The sequence below is a fragment of the Protopterus annectens genome, chromosome 2.part1 (genome assembly GCF_019279795.1).
Source record: "Protopterus annectens isolate FY-2018-M chromosome 2.part1, PAN1.0, whole genome shotgun sequence".
NCBI classification, from domain to species: Eukaryota; Metazoa; Chordata; order Ceratodontiformes; family Protopteridae; genus Protopterus; species Protopterus annectens.
Window position 1 is genome coordinate 717,284,906 of NC_056729.1, and position 25,408 is coordinate 717,310,313.

General features: G+C 40.3%; 1 protein-coding gene across 3 annotated transcripts in view; it reads left to right on the plus strand.

Moving 5' to 3' along the window:
* GUCY1A1 (guanylate cyclase 1 soluble subunit alpha 1) overlaps nucleotides 1-25,408 on the plus strand; it is a 1,258,709-nt gene that overhangs the window by 708,668 nt on the left and 524,633 nt on the right. For all 3 annotated transcript variants that reach the window (XM_044062440.1, XM_044062438.1, XM_044062439.1), the window contains exon 6: nucleotides 18,313-18,798. In XM_044062440.1, coding sequence (XP_043918375.1) covers nucleotides 18,313-18,798 — 486 coding nt within the window. The remainder of the gene's footprint in view (nucleotides 1-18,312; nucleotides 18,799-25,408) is intronic.

Here is a 25,408-nt window from a genome sequence, read left to right on the forward strand (position 1 = left end):
CCATTTTCAGTAGAGGCCCAGGGAGAAAAGCTCCAACATAGTACAAACAGTATTATGCAACTGTATAACAAAAACAAGTACAAAAAAAAATAAGAGGTATATACAATCAAAAGAAGGCATACTCAAAGTTTATTATTTTTTTTCTTTTCATGTCTTATTTTGTAATGTGAAACTAGTTTTTTTTAGAATATTTTGAATGTATTAATTTACTCATGTTGGAGCTTTTCTCCTCGGGCCTCTACTGAAAAGGGATATGTATCCAGCTAGACTAGCCCGGTCAACAAATGTAAATAAAATAAAAATAATAAATAAAAATACAAGTAGGTCAATAATATAACAGTTGTGAGATTGTTTGATAAGCTGGATACACTATAGTTCATTGTTGGTTAACATAAACACTTGCATTATAAGTTTTCGGAGACCAGATATTAGCATACAGAGGGGTATATACAGTAAGATGTAGAACCATAGGCAGTAAAAAGAAAAGAAAGGAAAGGTGGTTAATTAATTAATTAATCAGGGTTAGTGCAGGGACATAACCAGTGTGATTTTAGGTGAATTTTGAGTTTTTGCTTAAAGAGTGACAGTGATGGAAGTAGAGTTAGATTAGTAGGTAAAAGGTTCCAGTGTTTCCCAACAGTATTGGAGAAAATGCTATCGCCTGACAAGTTATTGGACTTACTTATACTAGCAAGTAATTTACCTGAAGAGCGTAGAGAAATCAGATTGTTATAAGGGGTAATGAGGTTAGCGAGAATTGGAGTATTATTAGGTTGGTAAAAGATTTTGTGAGCAATGGTGAGTTGGGAAAAAGTTAGCATGTTAGGGAGTTCAAGCCAGTCAAGCTGCTTAAGATTCAGACAGTGGTGTGTTTGAAATGCATTGCCAGTGGCAAACCTGGCAATATTGTTATAGAAGTTTGATAGTTTGAGAAGATTATTTTTTTTAGATTAGTATAAATAGGAGAAGCATAGAGAAGAGTTGAGATTAAGTGGGAGTGGGCAATGGTGGTTCTAGCTAGAGGAGTTAGGAAGTGTTTGATTCTGTATAAGGAGACAATTTTTCTGTTCACTGCTTGAATGGTGTTATTTATATGCATATCAAAGTTAAGGTTGTTATCAATTGTGACTCCTAATAGTTTGGTAGTGTGTTCGGGAGAGATAAGGGTACTGTTGTTAGATATAATAGAGAAATCAATAGGAGAGGACCTACTGGTGGGTGCAAAGAGTAGAAGCTTGTTTTTTTTGGCGTTCAAAAGAAGGCAGCATTTTAGGAACCAGTCTTCTACTAAGTTAAATACTTTTTGAGTTAGATAGAGTAGTTCAGATGTGGAGTTAGCAGAACATATAAGTGTGGAATCATCGGCATATTGAATGCAGGTAGCTTCAGGGACTGCTATGTGAAGGTTGTTGATGAATAAAGAAAAGAGAAGAGGTCCTAAAATGGAGCCCTGGGGGACTCCAAGGGTGACTGGTAGGAGGGATGATAGTTTATTTTCCCAGAGAACTGCCTGTTGCCTATTGTTAAGGTAAGACAAACCATTGTATAACTGGGGATCTAGAGCAAGAAGTTCAAGAGTATTTATAAGTAAGGGATGATTTACCATATCAAAAGCCTTTGAAAGGTCGATGAAGAGAGCAGAAGAGAGGATGTTGTTATTACGGTTCTTATTAATGGTGTCAGTGAAAGATAGTAGAGCAGTGGTAGTGCTATGAAATGGCCTAAAGCCATGCTGGCATGTAGCCAGAATATTGTGTTTGGTTAGGTGGTAGAGTAACTGATGGTGAATGCATTTTTCCATGACTTTAGCTAAGGGTGATAGGAGAGCTATTGGTCTGTAATTAGAGTAGTCATTGGATTTACCACCTTTATGTAGGGGGATGATGTGGGAGATTTTCCAGATGTCTGGAATGATGCCTTCATTAATGGTTCTATTGAGTAGGATGGATATGGGAAAGGCAATAACTTTTGCTGCTATTTGCAAATACTCAGAAGGTAACTGGTCAGCTGAAGGAGTACAAGGCTTAAGCTTTAGTAGGATTTTGTAGATGAAAGTTGTTGAAATAGAATGAAATCTAAAAGTTGGTAGAGATCCAGCTGTAGAAGAAGGGAGCCTCATCTTATCAGTGGAAAGCTGACTAGCTAGGAACTGTATGGTCTCTGTGAAATAGGTGTTGAAGTTGTTGGCTATTTGAAGTGGAGTGTTATGATCAGCATCATGAGGGGATGGTGTGCTAGACTGATCAGGTTTGAGGAGTCTATTGATGTTAGTCCAAAATTTCTGAGGCTTCTTGTGGTGTGTTTGTTGTAGCTTACTATAGTCATTTTTTTGTCAGAGAGTATAGCCTTTTTAGTTATGTTTCTCAGCTGTCTAAAGGTTTGTCTTTCAGGGGAGGTTCTGTTAGTTCTCCAATTGTCCCAAGCTTTATTTCTAAGTAGTATTTTTTGTCTAGTCTCTTTTGTTAGCCAGGGAGCTGGTTTGGATTTTATTCTAATAGATCGTTTGGGTGCATGCTCATCTAGGATTGCAAGAAATTTAGAGTTAAAATATTTGACAGCTTCATCTAGTGGGAGTATTTTTACAGGTTTCCAGTCACAAGCTTTGAGTTCATTTTGGAAGAGTACAGGGTTAAAGTGTTTCTTTGTTCGTGTTATCCTATAGGCTGGAGTGATAGAGATATCATTCTTTTGTCTTATTATATAAGTTAGCACATGATCACTTAGATCATCTGGTAAGGTACCTACATTATAAGTATACGGGTCTTTATTTATAAGTATCCAGTCTAAGGTGCTCTCTTTTTTGGTTGGTTTGTTGATTCTGGTTGTTAAGTTGATAGTTTGAATAAAACCATGGAGATTAATATGTGTGGAAGGGTTAGTGGTATTAATGGTTTTCCAGTCAGTGTTAAAGTCACCTAGTACTATTGTTTCTTGAGGGTAAGTTGAGGACACCCAGCTAAGAATATCTTCTATTATAGTGCTGTTATTACCAGGGGGTAGGTAGATACAGATCACATAGAGGGATTTGTTTGGGTTGATTTGCAGTTTGGAGATTAGGACTTCAGCCTTATTGTGCAAGGGTGGGTTTTCAGTTATAGAGGAGATCTGTAGTCCATTTTTGTAGAGGAGTGTGACTCCCCCACCCTTATGTTTTAAGCGGTCTTGTCTCAATATGTTATAGCCAGGAGGGATAATTTCATTATCCTTAGTTCCTGGTTTTAACCATGTTTCTGTAAGGCAGAAAATGTCAAAGGCGTGAGTATCTAGGAGAGCATGAATGTGGGCAGTTTTGTTATTGATACTGCGGGTATTGAGATGTGCTATAAGTAGAGAGTTGGAGAGCTTGCTTAAGGTAGGCAGGTTTAGGTAAGATGTGCAGTGGATATTTATTGTAGATGCTATGGTAGGGCCTGGATTAGGGTGTATGTCACCATCCCTTAAGATAGGGCTTAGTGGTTTCGATATGGGGTTGTGTGAATAGTTAATTAGGAGTTTCCATTTCTTTGTTATCAGGTTGTTATGATTTATGTGTGTGCATCGATGGTATTGAGGTGACATATAACAGGGTGTGGAAATGATGTTAATGTGATTATGGGAGTGGAAGATATCAACAGTGGTTGTTTGTCTTGGAGGGAGGTTGTAGAGGAACAGATTGGATTTTTCAAAATGGGTTAGGAGATAGGCTGAGGTCAGGACAGGTAAGAATATAGTTAGGAGTGTTAAGTTGGTTATGAAGACTTTTATTGTAGTTTGCATGTTGTTAAACTGCAACTATACCAAAACTAAGGAGGTTTGGTGGGATAAAATAATGAAGGAGAGGTAGGAGTGGGAGAGACTTATGTAAAGAAAGGAGTGATGCTATTTGGGAAAACAGCTCTAGAAGTAGAGAGTACTAGTGAAAGAATTAGAGGAGGGTGTGGCTAGGTGGAGCAAATTGATTGGGTGGATAATAGGCAGGATGAGTGAGGGGTGTGGTTTAGGAAGTATAAGATTAGGACTACTGGGGGTGGGTGAGATTTGGGGGTAGGGTAGGGGAGCGGAGTGAGCCCGTAGGGCGAACGGAGCGGGCAGACACAGTCGAAGGAGAAGCTGGAGAGGAGACTATCAGAAATGCAGGAAACTATGGGTAAGTGAGGTAGTGCCTGAGTAGGGAAGGTTTAGAATGCCACAGGATTCTAATCTAATAAGAAATCGGGGAGGGTAAAATACTGCAACGCAGTAGGTGAATGAGAGGAGAAGCAGAATCAAGAACTAAGAAGGTATAGTACAGTTGCAGTGGTAAAATCGGGAGAGAGGCAGTGAGAGCTGGATAGGATGAGAATGAAGGAAGATAAGAAGAGATATACTGGAATTGCAGAGGTTAGACAGAGAGAGAGAGTAAGAAGCAGTGAATAAGGGAGTAGGATAAGGGTGCCACCTAGGGGACAAAACTAGTACTGAGGAAGGTGTTTGGGAGAGCTAGCTAGTCATGAGCTATGGAAGATCTAATGCTAAGAGAGTAGGTTATTGTAAGTGAGGAGGTGGATTGTCTGTTGGGTAGCTGGAAAGGGGGGGGTAAGGCTGCTGGTTACTCAAACCCAAGCTGCTTAGGTAATAAATACAAATTGAAACAGTATACTTGTCTATTAGTCAACTTTAATTTTAAAAAAGCAAGTGCCTATTCTGAGGGGTGGGCAGTTCATGGACATTCCCTGTGATGATGTCGGTCAAGGCCAGGAGCATCATGATGAGTGTGTGTTGTCTACCGAGGAAAAAGGATGGTGGAAATAGCTGAGCTTCTGTGAGTTTGGGTGATACATCTCATGTCCCCATTACAGGCCTGCCCCTCGGATCCAGTCATGGGCACCATGCTGGAATGGAGGAGAAACAGAGTAGGCCTTTAAATTAAAATACTTCCTAGCATAATGGAGATGGCTAGACCCCTACCCATGATGCTCTTAGGATCTGCCATGTCCCCAGCTACATCTGAGCAAGTTTCTTGGGCACAAGAGAAGTTGGTTGACCTAGCAATGGATACGAAGTAGTAGATAGAAAGGCTGTAGGATCGTGCATGGGAGCAAAAGGTGCTATAAAAAGGTAAATTTAAGTTTATTCCATCTTTCAATATCAGACTTAATGCACTTGCTTTTTTAAAATTAAAGTTGACTAATAGACAAGTATAATGTTTCAATTTGTATTTATTACCTAAGCAGTTAATTTTCTGTAGTGAAACATTCAAGTGAAAAGTGACTGTTACTACAGCTGAAACATTCACATCTCATTCTATGGAAAAAAAGTGTGGCCTTGTCTAGATTTAACTTGAAATGTGAAATTTCATTATAATCTTTTATAATAGTAGATGATTCGATGTGAATGAGGTATTCTAGAGCTATACAAGGATATAATCGGCAAAAGACATGATTTTGACTAAATAACCGGCAGTGGAGATCCTTTGTTTGAAAGGGATATAATTCTATGAGAGAGGGTTTCCAATGAGGGTATAAAAAGATAATATGATATGAATAACTATTGTTTCTTGTGCAGATATTTATAGGAGGTCATTTATAGGAGGTGATTACTACCATTGATCCCTAACTAGGTAGATAATGAATTATACAGTGTATTCACAATTTTAGAAAATGGTTGCATAACATTTTATTTTTGAGAAAATTGGTTAATAAATGAATGTACACTAAATGCTTTGCTTGAGTAAAGTACAAAAAATGTATATTTGTTCAAATGGTCCTGATTATAACACTTTTGTTATTCCAATGTTATATTATTATCCAGAGTTAGTCAATCATATAGAAGTCTGATTGGAAATTTGAAATTAGCCAGAATCATATTCATAGTTTTGATATCAAAACAGATTACTAAAACTGAATGATAATTTTAATCAGATTAGATGCTGGATTTCACCTTTGGATAAATAGTTTTTCACTGATGTAGATGTTGGTCCTTGACAGCATATTCTGGTATGTAATTCAACAATCCAGTTAAAAACTTAGATGATTTTTTTATTGAAATGTTTGTTTTAGAGGGCATTGAACTCATTAGGTTCAAGTGATTTCCCCATCTTAACAGATTCACTTCATAGGTTCATAGTTATACATTAGGCTAACAACCACCAGTGCCTTGATAAGCCTAGCCATGCAGTCAAACCCAGTTGTGTCCCTATGTGTCATGGGGGTTTATTAGATGGAGATATATTAGGAAGTTTCTAGAAGTTATGTGGGGGAGGTATGTTAGTCTGGGCATTACTATCTGCCTCTGTCAGTCAGAAACATGGGGGCCAGTCCTGGGCGGAATTTCTGATATCTCACCCATTCGTCAAGGTTACACTTAAATAGGGTTAAGGATGGTTTCATATGAATGAGAAGTCTGGTCCAGAGCCTGGGGATCCTCTGAGACACATATCTGTCTCAGCAACATGTCTTACTTATGTCACAAGCAAAATTTAAATCCTTGGATCTAGTGGTTCTGCTGCTGTACATCTTGCAGATGTGCAAAATGTCCTTCAGAGCTTGCTCTGAGGATGCCTTATATGCCGCCTTCAGTAGCCTGTAGGAGACTGATAGAGCTTTAAGGTGATCAGTATAGGACAGTGTGTTTATTCCCTGGATTCTTCTGGCAAGGAAGCTTTGTGGGTATTACAGCTACTGCATATGTCTGGTCAGGTGCATACTGAATGAAGCATTAAACTCTATGATGGATATGATAAGGGACGAGTACAGTGACACTATTTTTTCCTTGGACCTGAATGTTATGGTCTTACTTATAAGCTGAGTGACATAGAATGATTTTCTTACTACCTTGGCTACAAGTTGGTCAAAGGCCAGATTACTATCTACATATATTCTCAGAATCCTGACTACTGGGTCAATTTTTAGGGGTATCTTATTGATGGAGTAATTCGCCTTGGTGGCAGTTTTCAAAAAAATACATTATAATGCATTTCTTGTCATTGAGTTTTAGTCCATGACTTTGGCACCAGTCATTTGTCTATGTTAGACCCACTTGTAAGATGTTTGTGTCATGGAGAAATCTATGATTGCACTCAGTTTGCAGTCATCTGAGAAGATGAGCAGCAAAAGTCCTTTGCCATTCAGTTGTACCTCCAAGAAATAGGTTCACAATAGGAGCGGTCCTAGCATGGAGCCATGAGGTACCCCACTGATGACCAGTCTCTTAGTGGAGGTGGTGTCATCAGTCCTGACTTCCTGGATCCTGTCTGTGAGCCAGATGGCAATCCACTAGTTATGTTGCAGTTAATGCTCACTTCAGTAATTTTTTCAAGTATACCCGAGTGGGGTATTGGGTCAAATACCTTAGCCAGGTCTAGATATGTGGTATGCACCATTTTCCCCTTATCCATTGCCTAGTTGACCTTTTCCATAGGTTCATAGGTGTTTACTAGGCTAACAGCCACAAGGCCCTTTTTAAGCCTAGCCATGCATCCCAAATCTCTGACAAGTTCTGGTACCCTTGATAAATGTAAGCAGGAGCTTGGGAGATGAAACATTTACAAGCAGGGGCCTGGGAGATGAACCATTTGCAGTCTGCCTGTGTCTATTAGAGATACAGGTGCCAAACCAGGGATGAATATCCTGTTCCCCAACCAATTGTCCAAGTTACATTTGAATTTGTTTAGGAAGGAACTCTGCTTCACATGGATGGGGAGCCTGTTCCAGAGATGGGGCAATCTCTGGGATGCATACCTGTATCTCCAGCAGGTCATAGTTATATTCACAGGCAAGGTTTAAGTCTTTATAACAGGTAATTCTAATGCTGTTTGTTTTGTGGATATGCAGGAGGGCCATCAGAGTGGGGTCTGACAATGCATTGTATGCCAGGTATAGATTTCCGCTCAAAAGTCTGTAGGAGACATAATACAGGGTTATGGTCTTGAGGCGGTTTGCTTAGGACATGTTACTTATGCACTGTATTCTTTTAGTGAGGAACCTCTGTGGATGTTTCAATTCTTGGATATGTCTGGTTAGGTACATACCAAAAACAGCATTGTATTCAATGATAGGTCTGAGGAATGCCAAATACAGTGGAACAATGACTTCCTTGGACCTAGATGCCATAGCTTTGTTTATTAGTTGCACAACATAGCATGACTTCCTCACTACTGTAGACACATGATCTCCAAAGGCTAGATTACTATCTATATGTGTCCCTAATTCCCTGACTACTGGGTCAACTCTAAGGGGTGTGTTGTCAGTGTAATAGTTATAAGGAGCGGATGACTTCCTAAATAATACTAGTATACATTTCTTGGTATTTAATTTTAGTCTGTGGCTCTGACAACAGCTATTTGTCTGTGTCAGTGCTTCCTGTAGAGCATTTGTGCTGGTGTAGGATTCAATTACAGCACCTAATTTGCAATCATCTGCAAATTTAGTCAGACAGAGGCCATTGACATTGACCTTGACTTCAGAGAAATAAATGTCAAAAAGGAGAGGTCCCCAGACCAATACTTGAGGGACTCCACTTGTGACCAGCCTCTGTGTAGAGGTGGACTCCCCTATTCTAACTTTCTGGGTCCTGTCTATGAGCCAGTTGGCTATCCACCAGGTGACATATGGGTTTGTACCCAACCTCTTGAGTTTGTCAATGATGCCTGAGTGGGGTATTGTGTCATATGCTTTGGCCAGGTCAAGGTAGTCAGTGTGAACCATTCTGCCCTTGCCCATTGCTCTGGTGACCGTCACAAAGAAATCCACCAGGTTGAGTAGGCATGACCTGCCCTTGATGAAACCAAATTGAGTTGTATCCAGTGTCTGGAGATTTGCTGCATCATTACTGATCATTTCCATGATAATTATTTCCATGGCTTGGATTATGAGACTAGTGAGACTTATGGGTCTGTAGCTTCCATGGTCAGCAGATGGCCCACCAGGGATGACTATTGCTGTTCTCCATTTGTGTGGCATGAAACCTGTTTGTATGCTACAGTTAAATAGCAATTCCAGAGGGCATGATAGGTCATGTTACATGCTGTTTACATGGCATGCTGGGATATTGTCTGGGCCCAGTGATGCAGTGTTTTTGGCCTTAGAGAGAGAGCATGAGCGACCTGTTCCCTTGTGATAGCAGAGTGAATTATATTTGATGGAATTTCCTGAGGGAAGGTTGAGGAGGAGAGAGGAGTAAAGTTGGTGTTGAAATTGTTGGTCAGTAGGGTTTCTATATCTTCTGACTCAGTATAGGTGGCTGCATTAGCAGTGAGCTCTACACACAGTTGTGTATTGCCTTTGAGGTTGTGGACATAGCTAAAGAATGCTTGGTGGTTGTCCTTGGCCTGGGATGCCACATTTACCTCAAAATTTGGCTTTGGTAGACTTTATTTGTCCTCTGAGTTGTTTGTTTAGTTTGATGAGAGTGTTTATATCCTGCTGGGTGCTGCACGTACAAATATTTGCTATGGTTTTCACACCTCTTAATTTTGGAAAGATAAGCTCTCAAACATAATTGCAAGAAGCATTCAGTTTATGAAAGTATATTTTATGGCCATGAGGCCATCAGTGAAGCTCTTAATCATACCAGCCATTTGCAAAGAGCATAAACATTTAATCTTGGGTATAGCGAATATAACAGTCATGCTGACAGTGGTTTGGACTGTTTTCTAAAAATGTTTATTAGCACCATTAATTTGGTTGTCACCACCCCTTAACCACAAGGCTATCAGTATTATGTCAATAGAATTAATCAGATTTACAGATATACAGTTACAGGGGGAAAGCCTATAGGCTGTTCTTTATTGAGTCACAGCCTGGCTACTTAGTTAGAATATGGTGAAAACAGGAAATGAGTAACAAAGGTTGATTGACCATTATGCAGCTGATGCCTCCTAGATGAATGAATAGCTCCATGATGAGTCTTTGTAATGACATCAGTGTATTTATTTGCTTTAACATAAGGAAAAAAGATTATTAACTAGGTGTAACTTACTGCAGTTTGTGTCACTAGTGTTCAGGTATACCATACCACACCATACCATACCATACCATACCATGCCATGCCATGTCTGGCTGCCTAACTTCTTTATTTAGTATTTAGACATGAGAAAGCAGTGAGGGAGTTATAAGGATTAAACAGTAACTACTGCTTGTTTTGTTTTAAATTGTGCGCCTCTAAATAAAATCAAGATTTCTCAGTAGAGAGAAAAACACTTTGTATGACCAGATGAAAAGCAAATGCTACAGTAAAAGTGTTAAGGAAAAGTCTGGTTTAAATATGGCATATATGGACCCATATCTGATGAAGAGCCCAAGTGACCATGTCATGGCCAGCTATGACATGTAATACTAAGCTATTAGTGTTTCAGACAACTCTGGAAAAATAGTTATTAGTTAACTACTATAATCAGACTTGCCTGCAACAAAACACAAGCAGACATGCAAACACACACACACACACACACACACACACACACACACACACACACACACACACACACACACTCACACGTTAGCTGTGTGTTATCCACCTTTGATTCTCCTTGCAAGAGTTGTAAATAAAACAAGGCAAAATGGATAGAATGAAAGCTGGGTGCAAGTATTTTCAATGACTAACAAAGTAAATTTATATATTTACTACTGAATGGATAGTAATGCAGTGGTACCTTATAGTACTGTTATGGCATGAATAATATCTGTTAAAATTACAAAATAATGCAATTTAAATTTCCTTGAGTGTGTAAGAATTGTCCACTTTATAATTTACCCCTTTCCAGGATGGAGGGACCATTTTAAATATTATCTCTCTTTTTAATAATTGTTGGTAATTAAGCTGCTTTTCCTGTTCTTCCTTAATGAATTTCTTTTGGTGTATCATCACTGATTCTTAAGTTGTAGCCATGACAAACAGAGGATGTATGTTTTAACTGCTCTCAGTAGCTGAAAGGGATTTGCAGACCTTAAAAGTTTGACCAGTAGTTCCCTTGGTGGACTACCTTTCAGTTAACCATTTTGAAACCATATCCTGTGTAGTCGCTGCTATTTTTCTGTTTGTTCAGAGCAGCAGACTAAGAACATCTCACACTGCCATCTTGTCATATTATAACATTTTAAAATTTCACTGTCTGTATTTAAGTTAGCTAAATTGTTATTGTACTGTTTTGCATTATGTACAGCCCCCTTTAATAGATGTAAATGGAGGGCTATTATAGTTTCATAGTTTCATAGTATAGTACTAGGCTATCTGCCCTGGGGCATTTGTAAGCCTAGCCATAGTGATGTGGCATTTGCCACCCCATGAAATGGTACAAAAATGTACAGAATAAATTTAGAATACTGTGTCTAGTAGTGACACAATGAAGGTCCCCTTATATAATAGAATTTGTTTACTGTGCCCCTGTCTAGCAGTGACACAGATGTGACCCCTGGGGTAAACTTACGATCTCCCATCCACTCATCAAGATTTCTCTTGAAGAGAGTCAGTAAGGGGCTCTGCCTAATACGAACTGGGATCTTGTTCCAAAGCATGGGAAGCCTCTGGGTTATGAATCTATCCCTCCAGCATGTCCTATTCATACTTGTGCCGAGGTTTAAGTCTTTAGCTCTCGTGGTCCTGATGGACTTGGATTTTTTGAGGTGGAGCATGTCCATCAGATCCTGATTGGACATGGCCTTGTACGTCAGGCAGAGATCACCTCTGAGCAGGCGGTATGATACTGAATAGAGCTGAAGTTTCTTTAGTCTGGCAGAATAAGACATATGTTGGAGATCCTTGATCCTCTTGGTGAGGTACTTTTGTGGTCTCTCCAGCTGTTGCAAGTGCCGGGTGAGGTACATACCAAATGGGGCATTGTACTCAATCATGGGTCTGATGAGGGAGGAATATAGGGGTACAATGACATCCTTGGATCTGGATGTGAATCCCTTCATGATGAGGTGTGCAAGGTAGAATGTTTTTCTAACCACTTTGGCAACGTGGGTATCAAATGAGAGGTCGCTGTCGACTTGGGTCCCTAGGTCTCTGATTACTTTTTCAGTACTCAGTGGGTTGCTGTCTATGTGATAGTTTGTGGGTACTTTGTTTTTCCCAAAGGGGATGACTATACATTTTTTGGCATTTAGTTTAAGGCCGTGACTCTGGCACCAGTTGTCCTTTTCTGTGAGGCCTTTTTGTAGGATGTGTGTGTCTGCTGGTGTATCGACTATGGTGCCTAGTTTGCAGTCATCTGCGAACTTTGTCAGCCACAGCCCTCCCGTGTTTGCTTTAACATCAGAGAAATAAATGCCGAACAAGAGGGGTCCCAGGACAGATCCCTGTGGGACACCACTTGTGACTGGCTTTGAGTCTGACATTGCTCCAGCGATTTTAACTTTATGGGTTCTGTCCTTTAGCCAGTTTGCAACCCATCTAGTGACATAAGGGTTTACATTTAAGCTGTTGAGCTTATCTATAATGCCTGAGTGGGGTATTGTGTCGAAGGCCTTAGCCAAGTCCAGGTATGCTGTATGGACTGCTTTGCCCTCGTCAATGGCTCTAGTGACTGTTTTGAAAAAGTCAACCAGGTTTAAAAGGCAAGATCTGCCCTTTACAAAGCCGAACTGGGTGGGGTCAAGTGTCTGTAGGTCCCCTATGTCTCTGTTTATGAGTTCCATAATGATTCTTTCCATAGCTTTGCAGACCAGGCTGGTTAAGCTTATGGGGCGGTAGTTTCCAGGGTCTGTAGAGGCACCCCCCTTGTGGAGTGGGACCACTGTTGCTGTACGCCAGTGTTCAGGTACATATCCCAAGTAAGGCTAAGGTTAAATAGCATTTTTATGTGTGGGTTTAGCTTCTCTTGGAGTTCACGTAACACGCAACCCGGGATACCGTCAGGTCCCATTGATGCTGTGTTTTTGCTTTGTTTAGGGCGGTTCTCACTTGGACATCTGAGATGACAGGGAGATTATATTCAGCTGGGATAAGTATTTCTTCTTTTGGGGGTGAAGGAGGGGAGAAATTTGCACTGAACCTGTCAGCCAGAATGTTGGCAATATCTGTGGGTTCAGTGTATTTTTTATTGTTGTGAACCAACTTTGAGCATATCTGAGGGTTTCCGCCCAGGTTTCTAACATAGCTGAAGAAGGCTTTGTGATTATCTTTAGTGTCCTTAGCGATTTTTCTCTCAAAGTTGGCCTTGGATGTTTTTATGAGAGAACGTAGTTTTCTGCTAATGTTGATCAGAGATGTCTTCCCTTCATGGGATTTTGCTCTGACGTGCAGTAGCTTCCGTCTTTTGTTATACAATTTGTTTATGGCTGAGGTCCACCAGACAGGACGCTTACCTTTGGTGGAGAGGGACTTGGATTTGTTTGGGATTCCATGATCCATGCATTCTTGGAGATGTCCATAGAAAGCATTTATGAAGGATTCGGCATTGTGGGATGTGGTATCCACTGGCACAGTGGGCTTAAAGGATACCATCTCAGTCTTAAGAAGAGTGAAGTCTGCTTTTGAGAAGTTTTTCACTGTGGTCTTTTGTGCTGGGGGTGGAGGTGGGATATGTATATCCAGGGTGATTAGTTTGTGGTCAGATCTCACTAGTGAGGGGTATACTTCCAGTGTGGAGCATTTTGTCCCCATGTTTGTGATGATCAGGTCTAGTATATTATCTCCCCTAGTGGGAGAGGTGACTAATTGTTCCAGTGCATTTGAATTTATGAATTCCAGGAACCTTTGGGCTAGGGTATTAGGGCTAGAATAATGTACTCAATCTATGTTTGGGTAGTTGAAGTCTCCAAGTATGATGGTATTTTGTGATACATTCATATCCTCCAATGTCTTCAGGAAGGCTGAGTGGAGTTCTTGAGATTGGGAGGGTGGTCTGTAACATGCTACCAGTTGTATAGCAGTTTTGCCTATGGTTAGTTGCACCTGTATGGTCTCTGATGCTTCATGTGTTGCTACTAACCTGGAGGTGTGGGTGTCCTTGATGAATATGGACACTCCCCCTCCCTTTGTGGTTCGCCCCGGGTTTTGGGGCCGAAAAGCATGATACGAGGTATAGCCTGGTAGCGCTGGGGTGCTCTCAGGAGCCTTGAACCAGGTTTCAGTTACTGCACAGACGTCGATGTTCTCCATGCTGAGGAGTGCATCAAGTGCCTGCATCTTGAGATTTAGACTTCTGGCGTTGAGCAGCATTACCCTTAGTTTTTTCCATTATTGTTTTCTAAGGAGGTGGGTTTGTCTTTTGAGCCTTGCCTAAAAAGGCACTATGGGGGTGGCAAGAGCCTTAGCCAATATCCGGAAGCCCAGTGGTGACAGGTGTAAGCCATCCCTTGCGAAGCAGCGTGGCTTGTCCAACATGTCATCCCAGGCAGACAGACATTGGATCCCCTTAGAATGACACCAGTACTTGAGTCAGTTGTTAAAGCTGATCATCTTGTCTTTGTATTGTGGTATCATTCTTGGTGAGGGCAAGATGCTGCTCAGGGTCAGGGTCATACCAGCCTGGGCTACATAATTGGAGAGCTCCTCTATGTCTCTTTTCATGTAGTCCAGGGAGGTACATCTCAGGTCATTCACACCAGCATGGACAATGACGGAGTCATATTTGTATTTGCTTTGGAGTGACTTGAGTGCGTGTGTTATGTGGCAGATCCTAGCTCCCGATAGACAGCTCACAGTCACCTTCTCCTTGTTCAGCCTGGTCAGCGGGACATCAGTGTGTCTGACTATAGAGTCACCTATTACTAGTGTATTAGGCAAGGTGTTTGGCCTTAAGGGCTGTGATTGGTTGAAGTATGTGTTGCATGTGTTTTGTTTTGAGGAGGTGGATTTTTAGATGTCTGCTTTGGGAGCCTCTGTTGTTTTGGTAAGTTTTTTATTAGAGCCTCCGAGTATGTCTTTGTGTTTTTATGTGTTTGGTTTGCAGTTGTGGTAGGTCTATGTGGGACTGGGATTGTTGTGTGTGTGGTTGCCATCTCCTCCTGTCTGGTCATGCCAGCCCTGAGTTGAGAGAGTTCAGCCTCCCGTTTGGCTATATAGTTGCATCTCTCACATGTATTTGTGTTTGTTGGGAGGAGGAGAGGGTTGTCTGTGTACATGAGACAATTGTAGCATTATCTCAAGATATCCAGATTGACCAGCTGAACTGGAGACGACGCCAGTAATCTACCACTCGACATGCTAGAACTGTATAAGGGAGTGCTGTACCTTTAAGAGAAGTGGATATTCACAGGGGTGGTAAGTAGATGTAGTGCTTTACTTAGTACGAGAGTGCTTACTTAGTAGAGAAGTATTGAGAACAAGTGCTAGGCTTATAATATAGTAAGTAGTCTGATTATACTAAGAGTAGAGCTTCCTTAAGGGAAAATTTGAACAGTAGACTTGGCGGAGCCAGAAAAAGTTTAACCTTGTTTAACCGGCTGCTATGCATGCGACCACGCAAAGCCGTGCAAATGCGGATTTTAAACAGTGAACTACAAAAGAGCTAGAAATGGTCCAAAACAACCAATTACTACAGCTTCTTGTGCTGAGGTCACTTCCTACAGGGACAGGTAGGCTGATCAAGGCTCCCCACTCCCACTGGTGAGCAAAGAAACTTCCTTCTATCCAAGTAAGGTAATGGACAACACAGGAACTACACCACAGCCCAGAATACAGCAATGCCTGTAAACTGGTCTAAACTAGGCGAGGAAGGCGGGAAAACAAGGATTATTTTTTTGTTTTTTTTTTTGGTAGAAACACACAGAAAATGCAGAAACAGTGATAAATTAGTTACACAGGCTAGCACACTTTAGTGGGCAGCCTCCACAGTTAAATTAAACAAACAAACAACAAACTTTCGATCAAATTCGACTAAAATGTAACTTTAAGTGCAGATTTTAAAATAATGCAGCAAACAGTTAAAAAACAGTTCAAGCTAGTTCAGGGTAAGCTACAGAAGCTATTCCAAGTGAAAAAAAAGCAAAGATACTTAAATCCAGAAAGTAGTCACTTTTCTGAGTTCCCTGCTGCTAGGACCACTCTGCAGACCCACGAGGAGCTTGTCTGAGTAGTATAGCTTTGTAACCAAAACATAATATATTGCCAAATGGTGCATGCTATGTCACCCCAATACTTTACATGCTTAAGGTGCAAAATCAAAGTTATCTCTTATTGTCAACCCATCATGCTACATACAATTATTAGCAGCCTTCCTTAATGTGGTATTTTATGTAACATGTTAGGTAATCCCTCTGAAAACAATACTTTTAGTTCCGATCAATCATTATCGGAATGTCATGATTATGTTCTGAAATTAGGAAAAAGACAGACATGTTAAGTACCTGATTAGGAATATTTTTATAAAAGTTTCTAAGTGAGGTTAAGCTCTTCTGTCATGCTAGAGCATAACAGTAATCAGTGATGGGCATTAAAGTACAGTGGCAGAAGCTAAATAGCTTTAAAATCAGATACTTTTCTGTGCCATATATTTAAACAAAAACTATGTGATATTGAAAAGTATCTAATAGCCTTTAAAGCCATTAGCTTTTCATATAGGCACTTCAATTCTGTGCACTGTCATGTATGGTAACACTGTTTTATACCTTTTAATGCCATAAACAACTTTGCTCTCCTGCATTTTTTTCTGTGACTGGTAGTACACGTCACAGATAAAGCTCCACACACTACAAAGAATTATGATTGAGTCTTTTTGATCATAAATTTTATTAGCTGCTTTTGATATGGGTGCCAATATTCACCTCAAGGTTTGATTCACTATGCTCTTAAGGTGAATTTCTTGACATCCTTGTTTAAAGCACATAATATTGAGGATTACGATTGTATCACCAATCATAACCAGCTTACTATATGTTCAAGACCTGGTTGTCTTCATTCTCAAAGGGACTCCTGGCATCTATGTTGAAAACACATAATAAAGAACCAAAAGCTAACAGCACGCAACCACTTCTGGTTGGTAATGGATGCCAGGACAACCAGGTATAGGATATCAAAAGAATATATTGTCAATACAAATAAAGAAACAAAGTTCTGATGAAGTTCCACAGAATTAAGAAAGAAAGCCCTTAACTTACTAATCACTGGATGAGATGTATACCTGGAGGTTTTTGCTTCTTTGGTTGTACTGAAAAAAAAAGTATTTTATTATCTTCTACCTGGCTGTCTTGGCATCCACTAGCAACCATAAGTGGTTGTGTGCTGTTAGCTTTTGGTTCTTGGTCAATTTCAGCATGGTCATGTGATATTGAGTGGTAACACAAAATAAAGGGGTGGGATCTGAGACTCAATCATAATTCTTTGCAGTACATGGAACTTCATCTGCTCTGTGTATTACTGGTTACAGAACAAAAGAGCAAAGTGTTTTGCTGGCTCTCAAAGCCATAAAGTATTTAACAAGCACTGTCAGAAAGGCAGAGTAACATGCCTAATTGAGCTCTGTCAGAAAGACAGCATAACACATTGCCTTATGTCATAGAAAGTCAGGGACAGATTACTGTCACAGGCAGCAGGCAGAAAGAAGTCTGTTTTTAATTCTGCTGCTGTCTTTTGCTGATCAGTACTGACAAATTTAAATGTCTAGCAAGGCACCCAATCTTAGCAACTGAAGTGGGGGTGCTTAGCAATTTTTAAGATTGGGTCTTGAGCTACAGAAACACTTAACTGGTTTGTCTTTTTCACAATATCAGACCACAATCACTGCTCTCCTTGTACTACAAGTAAGTTATGATTGGAGACCTGATTATAATCCTGTATGTTGAATTATTGAGAATTAGTCGGACAATTGATTGTTGCTGAGAACGTCACAAATGGAAGGTCAACAATGTCTTATAATGGCAGTTATACTCAGAGAGGAGTAAGAAGGTGAGTTGCAGTCCTATCTCTTACTCCCTCTTCTCTGAGTTTGTGTGATTTTAGAGTTATAGTTGTATAGTTTGCAGGTGTGGGGACATGCCCCCATATCTTTGTGCTTTGTGATCTTGAGAGTATCACTGGTTTGACAATTGATCTTCCAGGTTTTTAGATATTTTGAGGTTTAATAATCAAGTGTCATTTAAGCAAGAAGAAGCAGGTAGATCCTGAATCACTAAATTACCAACCAAACTAGGATTTTTCAATTTGATATGAGAATGATTTACAGTTAAATGCATTTAGTCTTTTAAACACATAGTGCATGTGTCATAATAATGGGAAAGTAATCATGTGCTGAGAATGAAATTGTGATTGCACAAAAGGATTTAAAATAGAATTCCATTCCTAAACAATTAATGATGCTTTACATTCTTAGCAGATATTTATATTGATATATATTATTGTACTTTATGCACAAGATTTAATGTAATTGTTTTTTTTTTTTTTTTACTCAAATACAACTTTTTCTCAAACTAGGTTATGGATTTTAAAGGCCAAATGATCTACCTTTCTGAGTCCAGTGCTGTTTTGTTCCTGGGTTCCCCGTGCATTGATAAGTTGGAGGAGTTTACTTACAGTGGAATATACCTTTCAGATATCCCAATTCATAGTGCCCTGAGAGATGTAGTTTTGACAGGTGAGCAGGCCAAAGCACAGGATGGACTCAAGAAAAGAATGGCAAAGCTGAAGAGTGCCCTTGAACTAGCTCATGAAGCTCTGGAAGAAGAGAAGAAGAAAACTGTCGATTTATTGTTTACAATATTTCCAAGCAAAGTAGCTGAACAACTCTGGCAAGGGAAAACTGTACAAGCCAAAAAGTTTGATAATGTCACTATGCTTTTCTCAGACATTGTTGGATTCACAGCAATCTGTTCCCAGTGTACACCTATGCAGGTTATTACTATGCTAAATGAGCTATACACTCGGTTTGACTATCAAAGTGATGAACTGGATGTTTACAAGGTAAGAGTAGCTTAAAATATCATTATAATGTGCTTAGGTGTGTTTGCCTTCTGCATGATTTTAATTATTGGCGACATTCAAATTAGTGTTGTTTGACAGCACAGTTTAAATGTTTTCATAAAATTCAACATATGCTAATATTAGCATAAAGCAATATCAGAAACATCTCATATAAACATGTTTGTCTGAAAGGCACTACCAGAATACTAACACTAACATTAACACTAACTACTAAGCACACTATCACACTCTCCACTATGCTGTCTCCTAAACACACACTACACTTCCTGACTATAAGCTCTATTCTGCTCCTGCTGTATAACCTCTCCTCTTATGAAACTCCTTTCAAACACTCCCTTCCACCTCCACAGCACATCTCAACACCACCAACATTTCTGAACACTCAACAATGGTCTATTGCCCCAGCTCTCTTTTACACAACCAATACAGACTATCACACAATCAAACTCCTTCCACAACTAACAAAATCCCCCACCTCTCTTAGATTTTCTAAGGTCCTTAATAAACTCTTCAAGCTCCTTCGACACATACACACAAATTAATACTGGCAGGAGACATCCAGTCCAATCCAGGACCCTCAAGTACACATACTTCACAAACCTACCCCCTTCAAACTAACCTTACTCTAATGCACCAAAGGAAAAAATCATCTCTCCTCCTTCTCAATGCTAATGTATGTAGCATAGCTAACAAAACCCACAATTTACATGTTCTACTAACGTACTACTCCCCAGATATAGTTACTTTAACTGAAACATGGCTAAAACCAAACATCAGTACTAATGAAATCAGTATGCCGGGTTACAATATCCTAGGAAAAGATAGAATAGACAAAAAAGGAGGTGGTGTAGCTATCCTATACAAAGATCACCTATCAGTTGAACTACAAGTCTCCCCCCAGACCTCACAAATACTGAACTAATTATAGCCAGATTAGCCATCAACCCCAACAAACACCTTAATATAGTAAGTGGGTACATCCCACCAGGTAACAACATTCCCACTCTGGAAAACCTATTACAATGGTGTACCATATACTTCCCTCAGGAGACTATCTTAATGTGTGACTTCAATATAGACTGGCTTCTATGTTCTTCTGCAACTCCCACTATGCACATTAACTTATATGGTTTTACCCAAATCATCTCAACTCCAACCAGGACCAATAAAGCCTCTAAACGTGAATCCATACTAGACTGGATGCTAGTTAATTCCCCCACCTATCAATCCACTCAGGTTGCCTCCCTGATAATCTAAGTGACCACTGCCCAACATTTCTCTCAACTGAGCAAAACCAGGTACCACATCCAACTTCCTTCCACATAATTAGAAGCAAAAACAATTCAACCCTGATAAGTTTACCTCTGATCTTAAAAACTATTCCTGGGAACATCTCAAACAACTGCCATTAGATGAGGCAGTACTCTCCTTCAACAACATCTTTATCGAGATTCTCAGTACCCACTTCCCAACCAGAAATATAGGAGTAAAATCCAATTATGCACCCTGGTTTACTAAAGAAAGTAGAGCAGTGCTCAAAGACGGGGACAAGGCCTGGTTACAGTTCCATAAGAACAAAACCAGCACCAATAAACAACGTTTCCTATAATTTTGAAACAAAGTAAAGAAATTAATTAAAACCAACAAATCCAACTACTACCACAACATCCAAATCAAACATCAGAATAACACACAAAAATTCTGGGGAGCTGTAAACAACATATTACAACCAGGTAAAAATACCACACCCAAACCAAAAATGGCTTAGCAACTGTGAAAGCATGGCCACCCAATTCAACAACTACTTTACAGAATCCATTCAGTCCGTAGCAAACAATCTAAATAACACTTCACCTAACTCCCCAGAAAAAAAACTCCCAATACCCCCCCACAACATTGAAATAACCTCTTCAAAATAAAACCAGTCCTGACCCACTACATCAATTACTAAGAAAACTAAAACCAGCTACTTTAGCTGCTGATAACCTCCATGGGGATTATCTAAAACTAGCATCAGATGCCATCTCCTACCCAATAACCATATTTATAAATAGATCCATCACAGAGACATATGTTCTCACCATTTGGAAAATATCACACATCTCACCCCTGCACAAAGGCGGTAGCTTCTGTGAACTAACTAATTATCACCCCGTTGCCATCCTCTCTCCCCCGTCTAAAATCCTAGAAAGAGTCGTACACTCACAACTCATGGAATATCTATTATCACACAACCTCCTAACCCGCACTCAACATGGCTTTCACCCTGCCCATAGCACAACAGCCCTTCTATCCTTCACAAACACAATTAATCAGCTCAGAAACAACTCCTAGTTCATATCAGCTGTATTCCCGAACCTGCCAAAAGCATTTGACATAGTCAGTCATCCCAAACTCATAAACGTCCTCTCCTCCCACAACCTCAGCAACACAGCTATAGCATGGTTCCAAAGCTACTTAACAGCTCGTCATCAAACCATCCTTTGGCAAGGGTCCCTTTCACCCCCTCCTAGCAGTTACCTTAGGGGTACCCCAAGGCTGCATCCTTGGACCCCTACTTTTCCCGTTATTTACCAATCACCTCTACATTGCCACTCCCCAAGCTGAGATCATTCAATACTCTGACGACTGCACTCTGATCTGATCTGCTTCCTCCCTTGATGACCTGCAATTTATCACCCAAGACACCTTCCTATCTGTCGAAACATGGCTAACAAACTCCCAACTTATATTAAATTCCAATAAAACTAAAGTTATGCTTTAATACCCCACCAGAAATCCTTCTTCCACAGCCTTTCATATCTTCTCTAAGAACAAAACCACAATCGCTCCTACCCCCCATACCAAACATCTAGGTGTTATTATTGACAATAACCTGAAATCTGACCTCCACATAGACCAATCCATTAAAAAAGCTCACAAGAAACTTGGTCTCCTTTATAGGAATAAACAGTTTCTAACAATACAAAAATTACAATTGCTAGAACACACCTGCTATCAACACTCCTATATGCATCCCCTATCCTTACAAACCTCAGTAAAACTGGCCTCACCAAGCTTGAAACCTGCTATAACAAAATCTCCAAATTTGCCACTAATGCTTCCTATAAATCTCATTACTGTCAATCTCTCAAACAACTTAACTGGCTAGAATTCCCTCTTTTGCTTCAATTTAATCAACTAACCATAGCCCACAAAAATCCTCCACCATCCAGAAAAAAACCCAGTCCTTAAAGACATTATCCAACCATACTTTGCATCTAGATCCCTTCACTCAAACAAAAAACTACTCCTCCAAGTCTCCAAAGTAAAAAACTCAACAGGTGAATCCCTCTTCTCCAACTATATCTCCAAACTTTGGAACTCTCTGCCCAATCCACCTACGAACACTTCCTCATCTAAACAGTTTAAAGAACTCCTAAAAACCAACCTTATAAACTCCTGGCTCTGCTCCTGCCACAGCCCAGGTTAGATCTACTAAACTCCCTCCAAACCTCCAATACTACACCACCCCTCAAACATTGAACTCACTCAACAAACACCTTACTGATTCTTATATCACACTTATTCTCTGTCTACTACAAATGTTCAATTGCACTGACATATCTTTGTTTGAAAACCCTACATACTGAAATTAAGTACAACCCTTCAGAATGTAGTAAGTCTTATTGCTGTAATTCCTATTGTTTTTTCACTCCTATGAACCATTACTGTTGTAAATAGTCTTATTATAGTTAACTACTCTGTGTTAGAAAATGTATTGATTGTATTAGAAAATGTAGCAACTTAATGTTTTTAATATGTGTTAACTATACTCTGTACTAAATGCTTTGTACTATTTGATATTGGAGCTTTTCTCCCCGGGCCTCCACTGAAAAAGTACACATTTCCAGATGGACTTTCCCGGTTAACAAATGTAAAATAAAATAAAATAAATAAATAATAAATAAAATAACAATATCAGAAACTTCTCATATAAACACTTTTGTCTGAAAGGCAATACCTTGAGTCATGTTCCCATCTTCAAAACAGCACTGTCTTTATTTCATTGCTGTTTATGATTTGGACTGATCAAATTAGTCCCTGGCATTCAGAAACAGTAACTATGATAAATAGGTTAGGAAAATGGGTGACCTGTAGATCAGGCACCCTGATTGGTCAGAGTGTTAATCTACAGATAATACCCACTGAAAAATGAGGCTGCTGATTCACTGCCGTGGAGCCCAGACTGAAAATAACCTAATGACCACCATTATTTTATGCTCATCAAGCAGCACATTTGCTGTATAGTGACAGATTTAGCAAGTGTAAAGAAAAAAAAATGTCTGTGTGTTTATGTCTGTGTGTGAGAGTGTGTGTGTGTAGGAAGAGAAAGATTGATCAGGCTATTTTTGTACACTCGCTAACCATTGCTTTTGCTGTTTAGTGAGTGTAAAAAATAAGTGAAACAGAACAAAGTGTGTGTGTGTGTGTGTGTGTGTGTGTGTGTGTGTGTTTATGTCTGCATGCGTGAGTGAATGCATGCTTGCGTGCATGAAAGCAGAAGTGTGTATGTGTGTGAATGTGAAGAGTGAAAGAATCGAGCACTAGAAGCAGCAGCAGTTAAGAGATTTATGTACTTATATAACCAAACTGGAAGCAAAGCTCTCTTCACCCAAGACTGGACTAGACAGTCAAGAGGAGAAGGTAAACACGTGCACCACACCACACTCAGCACATAGTCCCTCAAAACCTACACCACCAAAACACACATAGAAACACAAAACACACACCTACATTCACGGAGGCTCTCAGTAAAAACCTGCCCAAGCAACAGAGACCCCCAAAGCAGAAACACAAGGAACCTCCACCCCCCAACACAACCCAAATGACACAGCCCACAAACTCAGTGTGCCACTCAACCACAGCCCATAAGGCATAATGTACCCAACACTCTAGTCATAGGTGACTCTATAGTCAGGCACACTGATGTTCCACGTACCAGGCTAAACAAGGAGAAAGTTACTGTCAGCTGCCTGTCAGGTGCCAGGATCCGCCACATAACGCATGCACTCAGGTCACTCCACAACAAGTACAAATATGACTCTGTCATTGTCCATGTTGGAGTGAATGACCTGAGACGTACCTCCTTGGACTACATGAAAAGGGACATGGAGGAGCTGTCTGATCTTGTAGTCCAGGCAGGTATGACCCTAGCCCTGAGTAGCATCCTGCCATCACCCAGAATGATGCCACAGTACAAGGACAAAATGATTGACTTCAACAATTGGCTAAGCTTCTGGTGTCATTCTAAGGGGATCCAGTATCTGTCTGCCTGGGATGACATGATCGACAAGCCACGATGCTTTGCCAGAGATGGCCTGCACCTGTCGCCCCTGGGATTCCGGATACTGGCTAAGGCTCTAGCCACCTCTATAGTGCCTTTTTTAGGCAAGGTTCAAATGACAAATTCACCACTTTAACAGGTACAGACAAGAAGAATCTGAGGGTATTGCTACTCAATGCTAGAAGTCTAAACCTCAAAATGCACTCTCTCGAGGCACTCCTTAAAATGGAGAACATCGACATCTGTGCAGTGACAGAGACCTGGTTCAAGGCTCCAGAGAGTACCCCTGCATTACCAGGCTATAATTCATACCACACCTTTCGGCCTCCTAACCTGGACTGAAACACTAAAGGCGGAGGTGTGTCCATATTCATTAAGGATATCTACACCTCCAGGCTAGTTGCTCAGCATAATGCATCCGAGATTATCCAAGTGCAACTAACTCTGGGCAAGACCGCAATTCAAATTGTAGCTTGCTACAGATCTCCCACCATGCCCCAGGATTCCCACTCCTCATTTCTTAATATACTGGAAAATATTAGGGTACAACCTAACACCCTAATAATGGGCGATTTCAACTACCCTACCATTAATTGGGAAAACTACTCATGTATCAACTCTTGTACTCAACGTTTTCTGGAATTCATAAATTCCAATGCCATGGATCAACTTATCCACACCCCCACCAGGGGCAGCAATATCCTAGACCTGGTTATTACCAACATGGGCAACCGGTGCTCCACACCAGAGGGCAGATCCTCGTTGGTCAGATCTGACCACAAGCTAATCACCCTAGACATCCACATCCCTCCCCCACCCCCATTAGGGAAACCACAGTAAAAAATTTCTCCAAAGCCAACTTCACGCTTCTTAAGACAGAAGTGGCAAACTTCACGACACCCATGCAGACGGACAACAGAGGTATGACTGCTGAATCCTACACAAATGCACTTTATAAGCACTTACACGAGTGCATGGATCATGCAATCCCTAACAGAACCAAGATGCTATCCTCCAAAAAAAAAGAAGCCAATCTGGTGGTCCCCTGCCATAAGCAAACTCTACAACAGAAGAAAGAAACTGTTGCAAAAAAGAGTAAAATCCCGATTGGAGAAACTCCCTGGTCAGCCTCAGTAAGAAGCTGAGATCCCTCATAAAATCCTCCAAAGCTAGTTATGAAAACAAAATCACCACTGACTCTAAAGACAACCACAAAGCATTCTATAGCTATGTCAAGAATCTCAATGGCAACACTCAGATCTG